Below are 20,360 nucleotides of genomic sequence, written 5' to 3' on the forward strand. Positions count from 1 at the left end.
AGCTGATTCCTAAATAAAAATGTATGAGGCACTTTTAAAATGAATTTATTTCAAAAGTCTCATTTATACATTAGCCATAAGTTCTTTTAGTAAAAAGTATTTAGGTATGAAAGTTGTTTTTTTTTTTTTTTTAATCATTTAAAGTACAACTTTTTAATAAAATCCAACAGGTTTTAAACATACCTTTCACATTCTCATTAAGTTCTTTCCATAAGGCACATGTATAGGCATTTCAAAGGAGCAGTTAATTACAACTTTCCAAATCTTTACAACGTTTATAAAACTCTGTCTTTGGAAAAGCATACAATGGATAATATACAAACATCAATGGCACATTGCAAATTTTAGACAGAACTGTAAATGAAATCTTTATGCATACCCAGACCTTAGTGACTTACCTCCACTGGGGAATAAACCATTACTGGATACAAAGTAGTGTTACGACTACTCTGCATAAAGTATTTAAATGTACTTTTTTGTTAAAAAAAAAAAAGCCTGGAAGTTCCAGGGTAAACACATATAATTCTTGAAATTTATGTTAAAATCTGTTTCTAGTAAAAATTATTTAATCTTCCAAGTGCAAAAGGCATGGTAAATACTAAATTGCTACTGGGTATTTCAGAAGTGGAAAAGTAGAGTTCTCTGAGCAAAATTTACAGAAGAAAAAAGTTGCCTTTTAAAGCGGATAGTGGTTCCGGGTTTTAATTTACCCTAGACAGGATGAGAAGCATTTAATCACAGCATCCCTTTAAAAAAGAAAAAAAAAAAGTCAGTGAGGATATTTGTTATTTTGTTTCTATACATCTAAACCATTAACTATTTACAATTATAAATATGGCAGAAACTAAAGACAGAGAGCAATAGTTTATCACATGCAGGATCTGTGTGTGAGTGGCTCTACCAAACCAGCTAAAGCCCAGGCTCCAGCCCGGTCTGTACCGAGGTTCTTCCAGGCTGTTTGCATTGCAGCCCAGGCTGAAATGCAGACACAGTGCTGGGAACTGCTCTGCAGCACACGGGAGGCTGAGCAAAGGACAGAGCCCAATTTTGCAAGGGCTGCCCAGCAAGGGCCCAGCTGAGCAGCGCCCACAGCAAGGCACAGCTGCCAGGACTCCAAGCCACATTGGAGCTGGACCATCACAGCGCAGGAAATAAAGCACAGGCTGAAGGGTTAAAGTGTGCACTGACAGTGTAGGATGGAGAGAGTTGATTCAGCCCTAAGGTTTGGACGATCTGGAGGGTTCTATTTTTTCAATCAACAATAAACTGTTCTCTGTTCTCTGATTGTTACACTCAGATCACTCACTTTAGTCTCCTTTATTTTAACTTTTCCCAGAAAAGTAACAACTTACTAAGGAGTGGAATTTGTATTCTGTTGCTAGTCAGTTTCAAAAAAGAAGAAACGTGCTATCATCACTCCTTAAAGTCACTTAGCTGTGTGCATTTTGGTTTTGTTGCATTTGTTGTTGTTTTCATTTGGGTCTGGTTTGGTGGGGCTTTTTGTTGCCAGGCCAACTGGAGAGCTACCATTAACTAAAGAAAACAAATAGAAACCAACAACCTCCACCCCAACAAACCCACGAACAAGTAAATTGTTCTGAAGAGCAAACCATGAATGGAGTTAAACCAAGGAGTGGTAATTTTTTGAAATCAAGAGAAATGCATACTTCAAACAATGACATAATACTATTCTCTGGCACTCAGCATGGTTTAAATCATTGTTCCCATAAGAAAGGCAGCCTATACAATATATTTATGATACCACTCCACATAAGCAAATAACTCAGTAATCCCTAAAGAAATCACAGTGTTACCAAAACCAGTCTATATAAAATTCAGTTCTTTGGCTCTTAAAATCTAATAGATAGATAAACCCAAAGAAATTAACTGATGCATATAACCTCGTGTTTTTCTCCCCAGAACTTAGAAGTACTGTTGGTAGGGAAGAAAACGTCAGAGAGACCAGAAGCTCAATGTGCTTTCTCTACAGAGCAGACCATTAAAAAAAAAGAGAAAAAAAAGGAATGAACCTACTGAGACTGTCTCCTGGGCACAAGAATTCAGAATACTACTTTGGGTCAGCCTGAGTTGTCAGAAATGGCAAAACGACCGTTTGAAGCCTGAGTTCAGTTCTTTTATTCACTGTAATTATCAACTACTATCTTTGAAAAAAATCCTTCCTAGATGAAATCTGAAGCTTTAAAAAAACATAGTACAGGTGTTTTGGCAATGCTACAGGAAAATACCAGCTGAAACAGGTAGACAATACTTTGAATTCTTTTTCCCCACACTTCTACTACAGAAAACTTCACTAAATGATATCGAAGTGCTTAATTCTTTCAAAAAAAAACAAAAAAAACAAAAAACCACACTTCTGGAAAGACCAAACAGCATTTTACATGAATCACAGAAAAAACAGATTCTTACATTTGATTACTTGCATGTGTTTTCACTATGTGTTTGGTCTGCTTTCATTCCTTTTTTGTACACACAAGAATGAAAGGGAAGAGAGAAGCTTACCAGAATGAAAATAAAGACAAAGCATTGCTTTTGCGCCTTCTAAAAATGATGGAGGAATTCGGAAATAGGAACAGAAGCTGCCACTATGTTGTTCGTTTGCTTTTAACTAGGACCTCAGATCCATAAGCTACCTCTAATTTTAGTTACAGACAAGTCACTATTGCATCACTATATTGCTAAATCATTGAAGAATTTAAACAAAACTTTGATTTATTTCCAGTGATAGAAACTAGAGAGAAATTTATTACACAGAATTACTATGTATTATACTTCTATTTAAAGCTTATATTAAGCATGACTTTTAAGTTCAGCTATGCCATTTTCTAACAAGAAAGGGAGGATGTTATATTTTTCCATACACATAAAGTATTTCCCCTCCCGCCATAAAGGTAGCTGACTTTTGTTAAGATGGAAATTATTATGCAGACTCACCTTGCAAAAGGAATATAAGACAGACTATACCTGAAAAAAAGAGGAAAAAAAGTATATTTGCAGAGCGTTCAAGTCTCTCCTAGAACAAAATTATTTCACTTTAGCCCAGCATTAATAAAAGCAATCTGTTGTAACAAAATTTTAAACAAGGTCACCTATTCAATTTAATGCTTATCTGAGAAAAGATGACATGTTTGGACAAGAACTAAACATATTGACAAGGACTTGGTAGTTTACTTTTTCCTTGTTTGGTTGGGTTTTCTTCTTCTCTTTTTTTTATGTAGTTCATAACTTCTATTGCACATGAACTTAAAAAAAAAAAACAACCGGACTTACTATTGCCAAATCCAAAAGGAATAGAGATTTATTTTTCCAGTTTAAAAGACAATCTAAATTACTATGCAAACATACATCTAATCATATTATATATGTAACTAAATACAGATACATGCTGTAGTTTGAGTAATATTCCACAATTGTGACACTCAGACAGCTGACAAATCTATTATTCTCTGAAAATTGCTTCTCACAAGCCTCCAGGCAGTGTTCTGTTCTCATGCCCAGCCTGATCAAACCCTAGGACTCTTAACAAATGTGAACTGTCTGCTGCAAACACGTGGAGCACAGTCTGAGCTAGCAGTCTTCCCTCTATCTAGCACCATGCCCAGCAGTCCCTGTCCTGAACAAATGGTTCCTTGTCCTCAGACCCACGTGCAGTATAGACTGTGTATTCAGGGCAAGGTCAAACAAGAACTGTGGTCACCTTGGGTTGCCTGAGAGCTAGCACCAAGTAATTCACCTGAGACAAGGACACAAAGCATGTATCTCTGAGGAGAAAGCAGTAACTTCCAGAACTTCTGCCAGGCTTGCAAGCATTCACCTGACTGCACCCACACACTGCCAAACCCAGCCCCTGAGCACACTCATGGTCATCACAGTACCTGCTGCACTAAATTCACCCTCTCACATCCACCCACTCTTTACCCAGTGCCACTGTATATTCCTGGGGCAGGACGTACCCTAGGAAAATGTTTTTTAGTTTCTTTCACTTCAAAAATGAAAAATTAGTTAGAATTCAAAAAAGAGGAGATTATACTGTTACTTTCACAACACAGAAAAAGCATGAAAATTTTTTTGCATATATATTCCTTTCGTATGGCTTCAGATAAATTCACACATTGCAGAATATACTTCAAATTACCATTTTTGCAAGACGATTGAATATAGATTTTTCTGGAGTTACACAACCTAGCTGAGAAAAACAGATTGAGGCTAGCATTTGGGTACATTTATATGTGAATCATATATATATAGGTTTATAATCATGCGGGTGTAGGGGCAGAGAGAAGAAATTAAAAGGAATTTTAAGAATCTTACCAGGTCATTGCCAAGAACTGCAATATGCAGAATAACATCGCCAAACCTTTTTTGTTCCACTAAGTAAAAATAAAGCAAATACTGCAAGTTAGTTCATTTTGCACCACTCCAGTCTACACTGTAAACAACTGGCACAGTCTGTTCAATCAAAAATTGAGTTAACTGACAATGCCTACATTTCCTTCTCTGAATTTGTTATTTCTTTCCCAACAACTCTCCATTAATTTTATCCATCACTCCATTAGCATCATGCTATGAAAACCCCTAACAACACCAGTGTTAACACTCACTCACATCACTGTACTTCTGCAAATATGGAAGTTCATTCCAGTGACATAATTACTTCTACGGAATGTAACTACAGGCAGTTTTCAACCAAGATGCTTGAAGATACTTCTGGGTTTTTTTCCGTTGTCTTAACCAGCTTAATACTCTGTATCCATGGCTTCTAAAGATGACTACACACTCTCTGATATTTTCTGACATAAGTATGCACCACTGAAACAGTATTTTAACTTGCTTTTCTTTAGTTTTTATTCTAGGGGTCTGCAGACTGAACCTGATGCTCTAGATTTTGCATTCTCATCTACATCACATGCAGGGGGAAGAATGCATTTGCTTTACAGCCAGAAGGCTCATCACCCCACCTAAGCTCAACCACAGCCAACAACAAAATCACCACACACACGAGCTCACCTTTCCTCCACAACTGAACTGTATCTTAAAGCTACAATACAATTAATGTACTACCAAAGTTAGATTGCTTTTTAGAGGAGAAAAGTACTCTCACTTACCCAGAATACAGCACACAGAGTCAATATTAGGCAAAGCTGGGGTGAGGAGAGGAGAAAAAAAAAAAGGATGAATACTCAAATACACAACAAAGCAAGTACAGTAACTGTTTCCATGTTTTCGGTGGGCAATCAGCATTTGAAAATTAACTTATGAAACAAGCAGAGCCAAAGGCTGTTGTACAGTGACTACATGATGAACTCCATGTAAAGTAGTGTTTTTCAAAGCATGGTATGAGGTATTCATGGCCAGAAGGGCTGGGACAAGTCTTAGAAGAAAGACAAGTCAGGAGCTGACTTCAGGAATCAGGAGGAGTATAGCCTGGTGTGTGCACCCTTATGTGTTGGTTCTATTAAGAGGTGGGCTTAGATGATAAAGCTTTATTGAAAGGAATCAAATAGTCTGGTAACTGCTTCTCTCTTATTCCAGTACATGCTATCATTTTAACCTAGTATTTGTAACACCTGTCTCTCACAAGAAATATGTGTGCACCGCTAGGAACAACCCCTTATTAAAAACAACCATTCTCAATTACTGTATCTGGCAAATACAGGCTATGCCTCATCTGCCAGTGCTTTTTCATCTTCTGACAGTAATGAAGAGTCTGCTAGGGAGCAGCTGCCTCAGGTACAGTGAAAAAGCTCACAGGAAGCTTTGTACAAAATATTTTAACACTTTGGATGGAACATTACTAAGATATGGTTTACTATGCCAAATAATCACACCATTTTGCAAGCTTAACCATCAGTTAGAACTTTTCCACTAAATCCTATCTGGCTTCCTCCATTTGTCATTACACATAGTAGAAAACAGAACAAAACTACAAGTTAACTTTCGCTTGAAAAAAAATTTGTTGGTGTTTTATTGAAAGGAATGAAAATAACAGACTCTTTGGAAATTTTCCAAACATGTTTGTGACTCCTCAACTGCCTACAATTCTAGTTTTGTGTTAGGATGGGGATTAAAACAGCCAAATTCGTCCAGAGTTTTCAAAACTTTTAATTTTCCAGTTCTTCTCTGTTTTACTGAAATTTCCATACTAAAAGCTTTAGCTCTCATCCAATGTTCATGTTCACCATTAGATGAAACTTTTCATTCTCTCTTTTCCCAACTTTGTTGGTAGCCTGTCTGCACAGGTAGGTCTGTGATGTTTGCTCTGCTCTGTTCTCTTTCCATTTCCCTGATGCGTCCTGTCTTTACAGCCTTCAAAGCCAGTTCTTTTCTTTGTCACCATGTCTGAGCATGGTGAATGACAGGATCATCAGAGCAAAATGATTTTTGTGCCTGCTGTTTTAAGTGTCTGGCTTAGGCTCTCAGTTTCACTGGAAAAAGCCCACAGCTGTAAACTGTTGGAGAATTCATGCTCAGCAAATATAGACTCTATGAGAACTGGAGATATTCTTGCACATTTTTAATTCAGGCCTACGAAACGTTAACTTCCTGTGACTTGTAACTTGGTTTGAGTTGTAAATAATGACAGAGCAACAAAAAAACCACCACCAAAACAAAACAAAAGAAAACAAAACAAACCTCTTGAACAAAGCTTGGAGTCTAAGCAATGACCAAGTGACTTCCCCAAAAGATATAGACAAATGTAAGCTTCTCAAACGAGATTATAACTTTTTTTTTAATGTGGGTGTGTAAGAGGAAGAACATACAACCCCCATATGACAGCCATCCAGAAGAATTTATGAAGAAATTCTTATCCACTAATCAACCAGAAAAACAAATTATATGATAGGGAGAATAGGAAAGCCACTTCAAAATTAAAAGTTGAAACAAATTAGTAGGAACAAGAGAGAAAAGTATAAAACAGAGAAGGAGAAAGGGGACAAAGTTGCTTTAACTACCTAATATAGACCTTTGGGATAGGAATTCTGATATTGGAGAGAAGGTTTTTTTCCATCCTCCTGGAAGAAGGAATGATGGTGATGGAAGTAAAGGAGCCAGGGATGTCACAATGGAACATCTCAAAGCCAAACATGTGGCCTCCCAGACTTTGGGGAAATAAATTAATTTTCTTCATTGCTTTGAAGATTCTTAACCACTGACCTTTACAGACCAAGCTGCAGCCAACAAACAACTCTCAAGCTACACTTAGTGACCACTGACTTTTCACAGTAGCTAAAGTCTCTCACCTTGTTCTTGAAGGTAATATTTTAGAAAATAAATAAAAAATAATTAACCTGGTATTAGCATTTACTAAGAAATATTTAGTAAAGAACAATTTAGTCCAAATTATGAATTTAAAAATCATAAACAACAAAAACACACATTCATAGAAAGGAGGTAGATGCTCTTTGTGACATACAAAGCTAAACAGCTTGATGGTCATTTCTCAACAGAAGGAAGAGGCAGACTGAGAAATAACCTCCCTTTAGAAAAGCATTAAATTTAGCTTTGAGGCTAATGGAAAATACATTTTTTTAATAAAAGGAAACAAAACCAGTATATTTACCAACATCACAATTGTAGCTACTAATCGTTTTGGATCAAACATTGCTTTCAGTTGCTTCAGTGGTCCCATCAGGAAACATGTACTAATAGGAGAAAAAAACCAAAACAAATTGTAAATCACTTTCAAATAACTCTTTCTAAAAGACAGTAGGTAATTAACCAGTTTTCCAACAGATAGATGACTACAAAGACTTTAAAAAAAGATATTTCAGTGCTTAGCAACAGAGATTCACTAGAACAGAAGGTGAAATACTCCATGAATTTGGCCCTGGAGACAGTTTATGAGTCACCCTTGGTCACGAAATTCTTTCCAAAATATTACCATAGTAAAAAAAAGTAACAGGCAAATACAAGAACACTTATATTGGTTGAGATAAGAGAGGATAAAGAGTGTGACAAGGATATACTTAAGAAATAACAGAAGAGCACAGAAGCAAATCAGTTTTCATGAACTCTTTCATTGAATAAGAAGAAAAACATTTCCACTAATAATCTGTTTGATGGTGCTGAATGCCATTTATAAATAAAGACAATTAAGGAAGCAGTGCGGTTACAGTTAAATTTAAATCATATTAAGAGACACGAAATGGGAGGAGATTAAACAATGACTATAAGTAGCTCTACATGAATTTAGAGATGGGTGGGTAGTCAAAGATGTTTTGATTGTTATTTTAAGATGGCAAGCACCAAAATACATTGAAAAAAAAAAAGATGAGAAAACTCAACTGCAGAAGTAAATGAGATCATATCCAAGATTTGAGGAAAGATAATGGGAACAAATATAGTGGTTAGAGCTTTTTACATTACCACAACAAAACATTCTGCTGTAAGTATAGCAGAGGGCTATCAAGTTGAAGTCTAGTGAATTTTTTGTTGAAGCTGTTATAACAACTGACTTGCCAAAATAATGTCAAGATTACAAAGACCAACCTGCTGCAGAAAATTCTTGTTTCACAATAGATTTTTTTACTCGGGCAGAATGCAAGTAGCTACAATCAAGATTACAGGGAAGCTCTACCTCTTTTAGTCAAACCCAGCAAGCAAAAAGGCAGGAAAAAGTTCAGTAGTTTGTATTAATATTCCTACTTTTTTCTACTCTTAACTACAGTAGTAGTTAAGTAGTTAACTTGAAGGGAGAATGAAAACCATCAGCAACACCACATGCTGTACCTTCTCATGCAAAGAAATGCCATCTGAACTAAGATTTCACAACCTCAGGAGTAACTCTCTGGCTCAAATATTTGAGATGAGTCTCTTCCTTGTCATTCTGCTTTGTAGAAAACACAACAATTTAATGAGTTAAAATGCCTGTAATCTTGTGGTAGTCTGAACGCTTTACTACAGGGCAGAAAACCTAGTTTAACTCCTTTTCTAATCATTCAGTTTTATATGAAATGAAGCAGGGAACAGTTTGATAGAGTTTCCTCCTGAAACCAATAATAAGCCTCCTAAGATAGAAGAAATATGGGAATCCACATTCCAGGCAGTAAATAGAGCTCAATCTTCCAGCAACTTTGCACATGTATCTCCTTCACTTTTTTTAATCTTACGTAGACAGACCTCAAATGTCCATATTAAATGGAAAAAAGTTTTCACAATTCGATAGAAAAAGAAAAGTTTTGAATTAACTGCAATCCAAACTAAATTTTTCTCCGTATTTTTTCATCTTGTCTGCTGGCCATAAAATTAAATTAAGACAAAAAAAAAGGGGATGTGAAGAACTAGGAGAAAATATTAGTTAGCTAGTAGAAGAATACAGATGAAGAAAATATGGTGGTAAAAAGCAGTTAAGTTTAGGCCACAGGAAATAAGCAGAAAAAATACAGAAAGCAAAATGCATTGTTTGTAATCTGATTGGCATTGATAAGACTGACACCACAAGAGTTTCTCCAGAGATGAGAAGAGATTCCATAGGGAGCAGAAAGAAAGGCTGGGAAAAAATTCTAGACACCCTCCAGTTAAACAGAATAATTCTTTTAGACACACCACATTCTGTAGGAGATACACTCATCATCCCTGAGGATAATCAAGTAAGTATCATTGTTTTCATGTTCATGGTTAGAAAATGACAGTAAAAACAAGCTAGAGGGGACTGAACAGGCTAGTAAGAGTTTGCATCTTTGGTTTAAATACAGACTTGCAAATGAGCCTAGAAAAGTTTAAATCTGCTTGTCAATTTGGGACTTCATTGTCATCTCCTACTGTTCTTAGAACACATTTGCCGGTTGTTTATATCTAAAAGGACTACTGAAGGAAAAAGGGGCCTCTTTTCTAACCTTAGCTGGAGTCCAGACTAAAGTTTTTCAGCATTCTCCTAAAAGAAATACTAGTCTGTAAAAACTTTCCTCTTAACTCAATTAGACTCGATTAGTAGTAAGTTTCTAAAATGCTCATTTAATTTTAAGAAGTGAAAACACACTCAAAGTACCAGGTAAAAACAATACAACCAAAAAACCTTACTCCAAACCAACAACAAAGAATAAAGAGTAAGATAAGGGAGAGAAAGGAAAACACTTAGCCTTGCCTATCTCCACTGTCAACTTTTTGTCTTGTTTTAGTGTGAATTGGAATAGTTCTTCAACTGAGACTCAATGTCAGTATGGAAATTACTGTCTCCTAACAAATTTGTTGAGGAAAAGCAGTACACTTTCATGTTTCTCTAACGCTTATGTCACATTACCTGAGTTTCAACAGATTAACAACGCTTTGACTCAAGAATTAAGTCACTTGAGTGAAGTCATAGAGTCCATGAAAGTCAAGACCACACTCCGTGGGGTTTGAGTCCCATGACCATGCCTCAACTACTCTAAAATAATAAGAGGAGGACAAACAGAAACTGAAAAATACCTTATGGACATTAAGTTGTTTCTTATGCGTCTTTCAAACTGTGAAAGGAAAGTTTTCAATCTTAAGAGGCCCTCTTCTGCAAATATTTCAGGACTGTTATGTGAAACACTTCAAAGAACCAAACAGAGTTTAAAAATACGCTACGAACCAATTTTAGATTCTGCCTTCAGCCTTACAGTCAAAACAAGGATTTCCTGAACGTTTCCTTTTTGAAAGAGTTTTCTTGGAAACAGGATGATCTCTCTGTTAAAAACAAAAAGCTCCTTCCAATAACAAAGAATCCACACACAGTGGGCAGACTACCAGTTTGCTCCTGAAGCTGAAGTACTTACATACCTGGCAGGATTTAGCTGTAAAAAGTAAAAAACATTCAGCTAGCAATTTGTTACTCATACTTTAGATAGCAGTTGTGATGTGTCTGCAAAGAGGCGTGTAAGATAACTGATATACAACAAAACTGTAAAACAAACAAGTTTTTGTTATTAGCATTTCAGTATGAAACAATGTTGTTTATATGCGACATAGACAGCACTCTAGAATAAAAGCAAATGGAAATGTAGCTGAAAAGGAGGGTACTTTTCTAATAACAATAACTAAGAAATCATACCTGGCTAGCGCAGCAATATTTCCCAGGGTGTAGAACACTGCAAAAAGTTTGATCCCCTTTGGGAGCCATAGCAATGCTGTTCCCTATAAAAGACAGGTTATTGGTACGTTTGCAATCAGTTAAGTCAATTTATTTAGATTTTTATAGTCTATAAATGCAACTTCATACTGCAAAGAGCATCATCCTGACATATACAAGCAGAGCACATGCTCTCAGTTGCAGCTGTCACTACCCAGCACACTTCTATTGCCACCTGCTGGCAGACTATATGTTGGTTTACTGTAGTTCCAGATATTTTTACAATTAGGCAATGTTTGTTTACTGCTCGTATTCTATTCACAACACTTTTGCTTTTGTTACAATGCCCCACTGTACATCCTACACCGCTGCACACAAGATAAAATGTCATAAAGCTGCACTAATATTCACCATCTCCTTTCTCCTCCAATCAACCATTTGGGCTTGCAGTCTAAATACACACTGAGGCTGAATAGAAACATTTCAGAACTCTTACTTCCAGATATTGCTTCCCTCCGCCAAACTTAAAAAAATCCAAAGCCTTCTGCTGATCACAGCTACCTATGATGGTCAGGGAGAAAAGGAATCATAGCATGGTTTGGACTGGAAGGGACCTTAAAGATCACCTAGATCCAACCGCCACTGCCATAGGCAGGGGCACCTCCCACTAGACCAGGCGGCTCACAGCCCCATTCAGCCTGGCTTTGAACATTGCCAGGGATGGGGCATCCACAGCTTCTCTGGACAACCTGTTCTACTGCCTCACAATAAAGAATTTCTTCCATATATCTAACTTAAATTTTCCTGTTTTTAATTTGTACCCATTATCCCTTGTCCTATCACTACAGCTCCTGATGAAGAGCCCCTTCCGGGCTTCCCTGTAGGTCTCCTTTAGATACTGGAAGGCTGCTATGAGGTCTCCATACAACCTTCTGTTCCACAGGCTGTACAGACCCAACATTCTCAGCCTGTCAGAGCCTAAAGAGAGCCTCAACTAGAAGCAAAATAAACTGTGATCTGCACACTGTCCTGAAAAAACCCAACCAAACAAAAAAGCAACTGCTTTCTACTCCATTGCAATTTCAGTGGAAGTCTGTGGTGAAAGGAAAAGAGGAAGAAAGACGGAGGGAGGACAGGAAGGGGAGAGATAAGGGGGAAGAAGGAAAAGAGGGAGGATTTCCCCCATGTTTTTTCACCTTCGTCTGGGAATTTCCATGCAGCTGAAAAACTGCTTTCTAGTGCAAGTTACCTGTGCCTGATTTTGACAGACCCAAGCAATTAAGAGATCTCAACTCTTAACTGCAGGCTGGAGACTCCTGCCAGCCCCTAAAGTTCAGGAATGAACAAATGATTTGCTGACTGTAAAACCAGCAGGAGTGCAGCAGGTTTTTCAAGTGTCAACACACAACCACAGTCATCACCTTGATTTGTTGAGTGTGACATGCTACACATGTGGTTTCTTCAGCTTTTAAAAACCTTTCAAGCTTCCCCCCTCTTTTTTCCCTTTATTAGAGAGAATAAAAGTAAAATGGGTACACACCTCTTTCCTAATACACAAATTACATAAATAGGGTATATTTTGTCAGTGTTCAAGCCTTTTAGTAAGAAAATGTATTATGCTACAATAAAAATGCTCTCTTCTGTAGCTGGAAGAAAAATAGCCAAAATCATAATTTAGAGATCAACAGCCAATTATACATTCAATGTCCACTTAAATAAATGCATACAAAATTTAGAATACAGGATAAAGCAAACACAGAATCACATAGAAAGTAGGAATATGAATGAGGTTCAGCTGTAGAACAGTAATAAAGCACAAGGAAAAAAATAACTTTACTTACAAGAAAAGAACACAAAATGCCAGCAACAAAGCATATGCCAAACCATCTGACTCGAGTACCAAAGCTGAGTGTTGAGGCATCAAGGACCTTAATAGAAAGAGAGGAAAAAGAGGCATTACAAAGCCAGTTTTGAACAATCTAAAGGACTTTTTTTTCTTTACCACCAAACTCCTGAATTTCAAACAAAATAATTTTTTAGCTGGAAATAATTATTTTACCTTGCTTAAGAGTCGCTTGTGTATTAATTCTTTCATATTACAAAATTATATTATCAATCTGGAACACATGGAAACATATTTACAAACAAACAAAAAAGACAAAATCCATAAAGGCATATCCTGGCATGCAAGCAATGCTGCTTCACTTTCAAACAGATTTTCTTATTACCACACAATTGAAAATAGTCAGAATTGTACCAAATCAAAAGAATGAGTGGACCTCCTAGCAATCTGCAGAGGAATTAATCTATTTGTGCAACACCGTAGGTTCCTATAGACATTGCCACCTTTTCCTGTTACTAAGAGGGTCCCTTGTACATATTAATGCCAGTATCCACTGCAAGCATTACAACTGCAATTACTGCTCCTTACAGGGTGAGGGTGTAGGCAGATCAACACAGCTTGTCTCACCAGACTAGGAAAACTTGCTGAAAGGGAGTATTTCACTTCCTGCTTCTCCAGAGTGACTCCAGAACATAATGCGCTGAGCTACCTGACACAACTCATGACAAGAGGACAGAATTAGTGTTCCTTCTATTCTGATGACCTGGCTAAGGAGCCAAGCCAGCTCTGCAAGCTGTCAGAAAAGCAGCAGGGGTGATGTAAGGAAAGAGGCAGGGCCATGTATCTGGCAGAAAGGCTCCTTTCAGCAGAAGTGATTTGTTAGATGTCCTCAGCTCATCTCCACCCATGCTGTAAGAACAATGAATTTCAGTTTACTCCCGGTCACTACAATTAAATGTACTTTCTATTCTAAACCGGCCTATTAAGTGAAGTGTTGCTTCAGCTTACATAAAATTACTCTAAAAAACCAACTTTCCTATTTGTTCAGATGTCACAGGCAAATTTGCTCTCTTGTTATCGAGTCAACAGGTATTTTAATCAAGTCTTATTAACCAAATATACATGATAGGCCTTTCCCAGCCAATGAGTATGGTATTTCTTCTTATCTCTTGAGAAATTTCTCTTTCAGGCAGTGGTCAGTGAACCAAGGAAATCTGTTACTGCTTAGAACAATTTCACATCTCTACAAATGAAGAAACTGTATCTAGTTTAATAAAAAAGTGCTGCATGCACGCTCACATAAAGGTGCTGTGATGGCAGAACTTCTCAAAGCTCAGAAGATGCAGCTTACCTTGTTAGGTCCGACACTTTATCCTTATGTATGCATTAAAGAAACAGACAAAAACAGTAACTGAACAATGGCTTAGTATTTTAAATCATATTTGACAGTCATAGTCCTGAATGCCTGCGCATTTAAGAGTAGGAATAGCTGGTAGGAGACAGCTGAAGATACCCATTTCAATCATGCCTTTAGTTACACCTATTCATGCAACTAATCATAAGCAAACACAAAAAAGAGTAAAAATTCTTTCCATCCATGTTCAGAAATGAAGTGTAGATAGGCCATACTATCAGTAAACCCAACACACACATTTCAGATTGCCTAGAAAACAGGGAAAGGATGAAGACCAATAATTTATTCAGGTGCATCAGGCTCACTGCTGCCACTTACTGCTCTTCTAATCTTAATATCTGACAGTGCTCCTGAAGTGACTACCAGGACATTTCATTCTTCAAATAAATTTGAAAACAGCTTTATCTTCATTTAAATCCCTAACAGTTAAGACGTGAAAAAAAAAAAAAAAACAACCAACCAACCAACCAAAAAAAAAAAAACAGCACAAAAACTAAGAGAACCACACAAAGGCTTGGAGCAAAAAAATGCCACAAACCCCAAAAAGTTAGATACATTTTATGGATTTAACTCTTAAAAACTTCGACTGACAATATATCCACGTGAACTACAGGAAGAAAATGAAGGCTCATCCTCCACCCATTCCAGGTGATGTCACCATTTATATTGTCAAGCTGAACCTATTTAATGCAATGTTTGAAATCCCAAAACTGGGGATATGGTAATGCACTTTCTTAGTCCCTGATACCTAAGGGGACTGAGGGAGACCTTACTGCAGTCTACAGCTTCCTTATGAGGAGAAGCAGAGGGGAAGACACTGATCTCTTCTCTGTGGTGACCAGAGTCAGGACCTGAGGGAACAGCAGAAACTGTTACAGGAGGTTTAGGCTGGATATCAGGTAAAGGTTCTTCACCCAGAGGGTGGTTGGGCACTGGAACAGGCTCCCAGGGCAGTGGTCAGAGCACCAGCCTGACAGAGTTCAAGAAGCATTTGGACAATGCTCTCAGGCACATGGTGTGACTCTTAGGGATGGTGCTTTGCCTCTTGGGGATGGTGCTGGACAGGGCCAGGAACTGGACTCGATGGTCCTTGTGGGTCCCTTCCTATCTACAATTTATACCTTTTGGGTTTCATGGAAGCAATGGGACTCATTAGCTTTCCAAGATGCCTGTTTCAACCCTGCACTGAAGCACCTTGCTGCAAAAGTTGAGTTACAGATACACAGTTCAACTGAGTAAACCACAGCTTGTGCTAAAATGCCAGGCTCATTCTAGAAGCTGAGGACCTGACACTGCACATATCCTGCCACACATGCTGCAGGCAGTAATTCCTATACTAGGGGTCATGAGACACCCTGAAGTAACAACTTAGGTTCTTAGGGACTATGAACCCTAAGAAAAAGTACATCTAAACTACCCTTGCAAAAAAAGCAGGAAACAACGTAAAGGTGATAAAGATATTTTTGTGCGTGTCTGACATAAATTATACAGCTAATCCCAGATTTCAGATAAAAAGAGTTGGCATTGCAGTCTATGATATTTGCATTAGCAAAAGCTTTTACTTAGGAGACTGAAAAAGTTACCAGGCCATGTTCCACATCTGTAGCTCATGTGGAGGACTACACAGTAGTGGTGGCAAGGGAGTTCCTGCAAAACATACCCTTCTTGCTATATGGCTTATCAGCTTGTTTCTAACAAGAAAAATTAAACTGAAATCAACAAAAGGAAATCCTTAGTTTTTTAGTGCTAAACTTTAATGCCAAACTCCTGGTCAAGAAGCAAAGCTTTTTATTCACAGGATATTTCAAGCAAATAGTATATAAAATAAGTGACTGGAATCTGGAAGGGGGACTTTCTGAAACATAAGGAACAGTCTTGCAATAGTCTGATACACAAGTTGGAAGTGCCAGTAACAGCATCATTGATGAACAGTTTGCAATGGACACACAACAAACAATATGAATGATAATTCACAAGGCTGCTTTTGATGAAAAATATTTCTTGTGGTTCTGAACATCCACCTAGGCTCCCCCCACATATTAATGATCTTATAACAGCTTTCCATGTGGGCAAACAGAGAAACATAACCACTTTGTTTTACTATTCTAGAAGCTAACAATTACACCTTTTCTCAATGGTAAATATGCAAGTAATGGAGAAAATTCAAAGAGACACTGAGTAAATTTGCAGAATTGAGTTTCTAAGCCATAAGGAAAAAAATATTTATAGAGATATATTTTCATCTTTCCCTAACAGGCCTCCTTATATGTATTTCTATCAGCACTTGAGAGTAAAATATAGGAAATGTAATATACATTTTCTTAGGAAAATATTATAAATACCTGGTCTATTCCTCTTTGTTGAAATCTTGTCGAGTGCTTTAAGCAGCTGTCAGCCGTCATGCAACATCCAGTGTGTCACACGGACTGATTTTATATTAGTTTTGGTGTTGATAAAACTAAACAGCATAAGGCTGCCCTGAAAACATCATAACACTGCTACACTTACTATTTATTATTGATCTTTTTGGTAATGAATTCCTTTAATTTTTTTTATATATTTAGAATAATGGATCTAATTGCAGCAAGAAACAATAGCTGAAGAGTTTAGAAAGTACAAAAAGACTTCACTGAATCATCACAGTTATTTCATTATAGACTTGTCTTCTACTTAGCAGGAATGACTACTGACTTCATGATACTGGTTCTGCAAAAAATCAAGGGATAGAATACAGATATATCTATGGACTTGAACCATATGATGGCTATTACACAATTACCAGATATTCCAAAGAGAGGAGCATTGTTTTCAACCAAACACATGACTTGTCTCCAGAGAGATCATTAAAACAGCTTTAGATTTTACACAGACAGTGCATACCCTCACATGTTCTTTCACAGCCCTACCTCTTACCAAGTGTTCCTCTCTGCATGGGTGCACATACTTTTTTGCTCTAATACACACACTTTAAAAATAGTCAGCACCACTCAACTCCAGCTTTAGTGAACGTCACGTATGAATTTCCTCTCTAAAAAAGAAGCTTGATTTCCACTGTTCTACAAACACATTGCTACCTTGAGAGAAAAATACAGCTGAGAAATTGCCTGACCTAAACATTGGATTTTTTTCTTAAGTCAAGGGGTATTTATTTATTTTAAAGAGCTCTCTGGTTCATCTCAGCATGAAGCTACTTTGCACTGCACCAAAGACACATTTATAAGTCTTCTTCTATCAGGTACTGGATAGGTTTTAAGTATAGGCAGATTTTTCTTATTTAAAGTCTTTTCTGGCTACAACGGTATCATTACATGCAATAGTGAAATCATATAGAGTTTAATTACTGACATTTAACAAATTAGCACATTCTTAGCTCAGTTATCTCCTCAGGAAATACACCTCAAATATAAAAGCATTAACTATGTAGCATTTATCTATTGATTGCCACCTTAAAACAACTATCACGTGTGCCTCACATGAAATGTGCCTGGTGATGGCAGAATAATTCTCTTGGAACTGAACTGAGATTAGCAGAAATGAAAGTATTTCCTTGATAATCCTGAGAACACCAGGTGAAGCATACCTCCAAAATGCTGGCAGCCAGCTCTGGTGTGAAAGGGCACGGATTCTACACTGCTTCCAGAATCAGTGGGCACAATTTAGCTGCTTTGCTGTGACAGAGAAGTCAAACTCATGAACCTTGAAGACCAACAGCAACTCAGTGCAAAACTAAGTGAGGCGCATCAGCAGCAAGCTGCTAGAACTAATATTATGCCAGCTATGCTCAGGCTGTGCTGGTTCACCAAGGTTTGTGGGCTGCAGCTCAGATCCCAGCTATGTTCCAACCTCCTCCACCACGCTCCAGCACTCTCTAAGTAGCGAGCAGTAGCAAGATATTCCTTGATGTAGGGCAGTTTGACCTGCAGTCACATGAATTGAGAGGGAGCAGAGGGAATGAATGGTTCTTTGTAAGCATGCGCAGCTTTACTTCAATCTAGAGATTAATTCTCAGGAATGCGTGGTCTTTAAACACAGTAAAAACGAAACAAAAAAAACCCCTGACGATGAGGAAGATAGTGGGAACGAACCAGAAAAATTAAGCCACACTTAAGGAGTAAGGGGCAAAAAGTAACTTCAGCAGAATGTACACAAAACGTCTAAAGAAAACCCTTGCTTTTACAAATTTAAGGGCATAAGGGAATGGAGAAGCAATTTACATTGAATCGCAGAATCAGTAGGGTTGGAAGGGACCAGTGTGTTACGCGGTCCAAATTCCCTGCCTAAGCACAAGGAAACTTTGCAGAAACCAAAGGACCCCAAGTCACCAACACAGCCAAAAGCTTCACACACCAGGAATTCGCCAAAACCCATCCTCCGGGCAGGGCCTGCTGCCCACAACCCTCGTCCCACGGCGCACGCCGCAAACTTTGGTCCCTCCTCCGCCTGCCCATCTCTGCCCCGGTCGGGCAGGCACCAGGAAGCGGGGTGTGCGTGCGCGCAGGCCGGGGACGGAGGAAGGCAGGGCGGGGAACACGGCAGCGCCCGAGCCACGGACACCGGGACGGGGACGGGGCCGGCGCGGGGAGGCTCCAGCGCCGCTCGACCCCCGCGCGCCCCGCGCCGGGGAGGGGGAGGGAGAGCGGGCTCCCGCCGAGCCGTACCTGCGCCGTCAGTCCCTGCTCCTCGTCGTCCTGCCCGGCCAGCACCCGCCGCAGCTTTTCCATGCCGGCCCTCCCTGGGCAGGGCCGCGCCGGGGGTCGGGATGGGGCGGGACGGGGCCGCGCTCCACCGCGGGCCGCCGGCCCAACCGGGAAGTGACGCGCGCCCCGAGGCGGTGGCGGGGCCGCGCCTGCGCACTCCGGGCCGCTCCCCGGGATCCCCGTGGGGCAGCGCTGGCGCCGCCTCCCAGCCGGGTGCGCGGGTGGGCGAGGGGGTCCCGGTGTAGCCCTCGCTGGGGGCAGCGGGGAGGAAGAATGGCTTTTTCAGCCTGACCCCGGCTTCATCGCCGCCCGCAGAATCGGCCTTCGCACAGCAGCGTGATTCTCGTGAGCGCGCTGAACACAGAACACAGCACCGTGGGTGCGCAGGGCACCGGTAAAACCGCATTAGGACACGCTGGTGCTGGGGCACCTCATGTTCAGGTGGAACTTCCTGAGCATCAGTTTCTGCCTATTATCTCTGGTCCTATTGCTTGGCACCCGAGCAGAGCCTGGCTCTTCAACTGATGCACAGGAAGTCCCACCTGGATAGGAGGAAGAAATTCTTTACTATGCAGTTGACCTAGCACTGGAAGATTGTCCCGAGAGGTTGTGTAGTCTCCCTCACTGAAGGTCTTCAAGAACCATCTGGATGCAATCCTGTGCCGTGTGCTCTAGGAGGACCCTGGAGCACAGCGTGGTTCCGAGCAGCCGGCGGTGTCCAGCTGGCCTGGCTGTTCACGGGCACGGTGCAGGCGGGCCGAGCGTGTGGTCACTCACTATCAGCCGGCAGGCACACTGCGAGCCCCAGCGCAAACAGCCTCGGCCCTCCTTGACCTGGGGGTGCCTGAGGTCTCCAGCACCCACTTGGGAGCAAGCCAGATGTTTTTCCAGCTAGAATGGGTGGGGTACATAGAAATGGCACTAGGTGTAAACACCTTTTTCCAGAGACTTGCAGTGCGGCGCTGTGTGATCTGTTAGCCTCTGCCCCTGGAGGAAGGGGTATGGCAAAGGCCATCACGCGGTGCTGTGTCTTAGCTTTGCCTGCTCGTTCCCAGCGACATTCCATCCTCCATCCACTCTGTTCAAGCCTGGTCCTTCCATGTAAGTCTTCCCTGTCCTGCTCTGTTCAGACGCTGACTCTGTGCCCCCTGGGGCTGTTCCTGCATGTGTGTCTCTGCTGTTTGACCGGCCTTTTTGGACGAACACCTCAGCACTGACCTGGGTCATTTGGGGGGGAATGAGGCTGGTGGCTGGGGGAGGGGGTCGAGGTGCTTGCAAAGTGACAGCAGGCAGCAGCGTGGGCTGGGGCAGAAGAGGAAGATGAGTGATAAGGGCTGGGTAACCTGCTGCTGTGTG

The 20,360-nt window shown here is 39.9% G+C and overlaps 1 protein-coding gene across 1 annotated transcript; it reads right to left on the bottom strand.

The window, feature by feature from the left end:
- Positions 1-29: 29 nt before the first annotated feature.
- SFT2D1 (SFT2 domain containing 1) lies at positions 30-19,130 on the bottom strand. The gene is made up of 8 exons (XM_069010147.1): positions 18,966-19,130; positions 12,892-12,978; positions 11,033-11,115; positions 7,580-7,661; positions 5,124-5,159; positions 4,330-4,388; positions 2,953-2,982; positions 30-746 (listed from the first exon to the last, which is right to left on the bottom strand). Exons 1-8 carry the CDS (start codon positions 19,026-19,028, stop codon positions 707-709), a joined length of 480 nt encoding a protein of 159 aa, XP_068866248.1. The 5' UTR covers positions 19,029-19,130; the 3' UTR covers positions 30-706.
- Positions 19,131-20,360: the final 1,230 nt, after the last annotated feature.

This window comes from Aphelocoma coerulescens, chromosome 3 (genome assembly GCF_041296385.1).
Source record: "Aphelocoma coerulescens isolate FSJ_1873_10779 chromosome 3, UR_Acoe_1.0, whole genome shotgun sequence".
Lineage (NCBI taxonomy): Eukaryota > Metazoa > Chordata > Aves > Passeriformes > Corvidae > Aphelocoma > Aphelocoma coerulescens.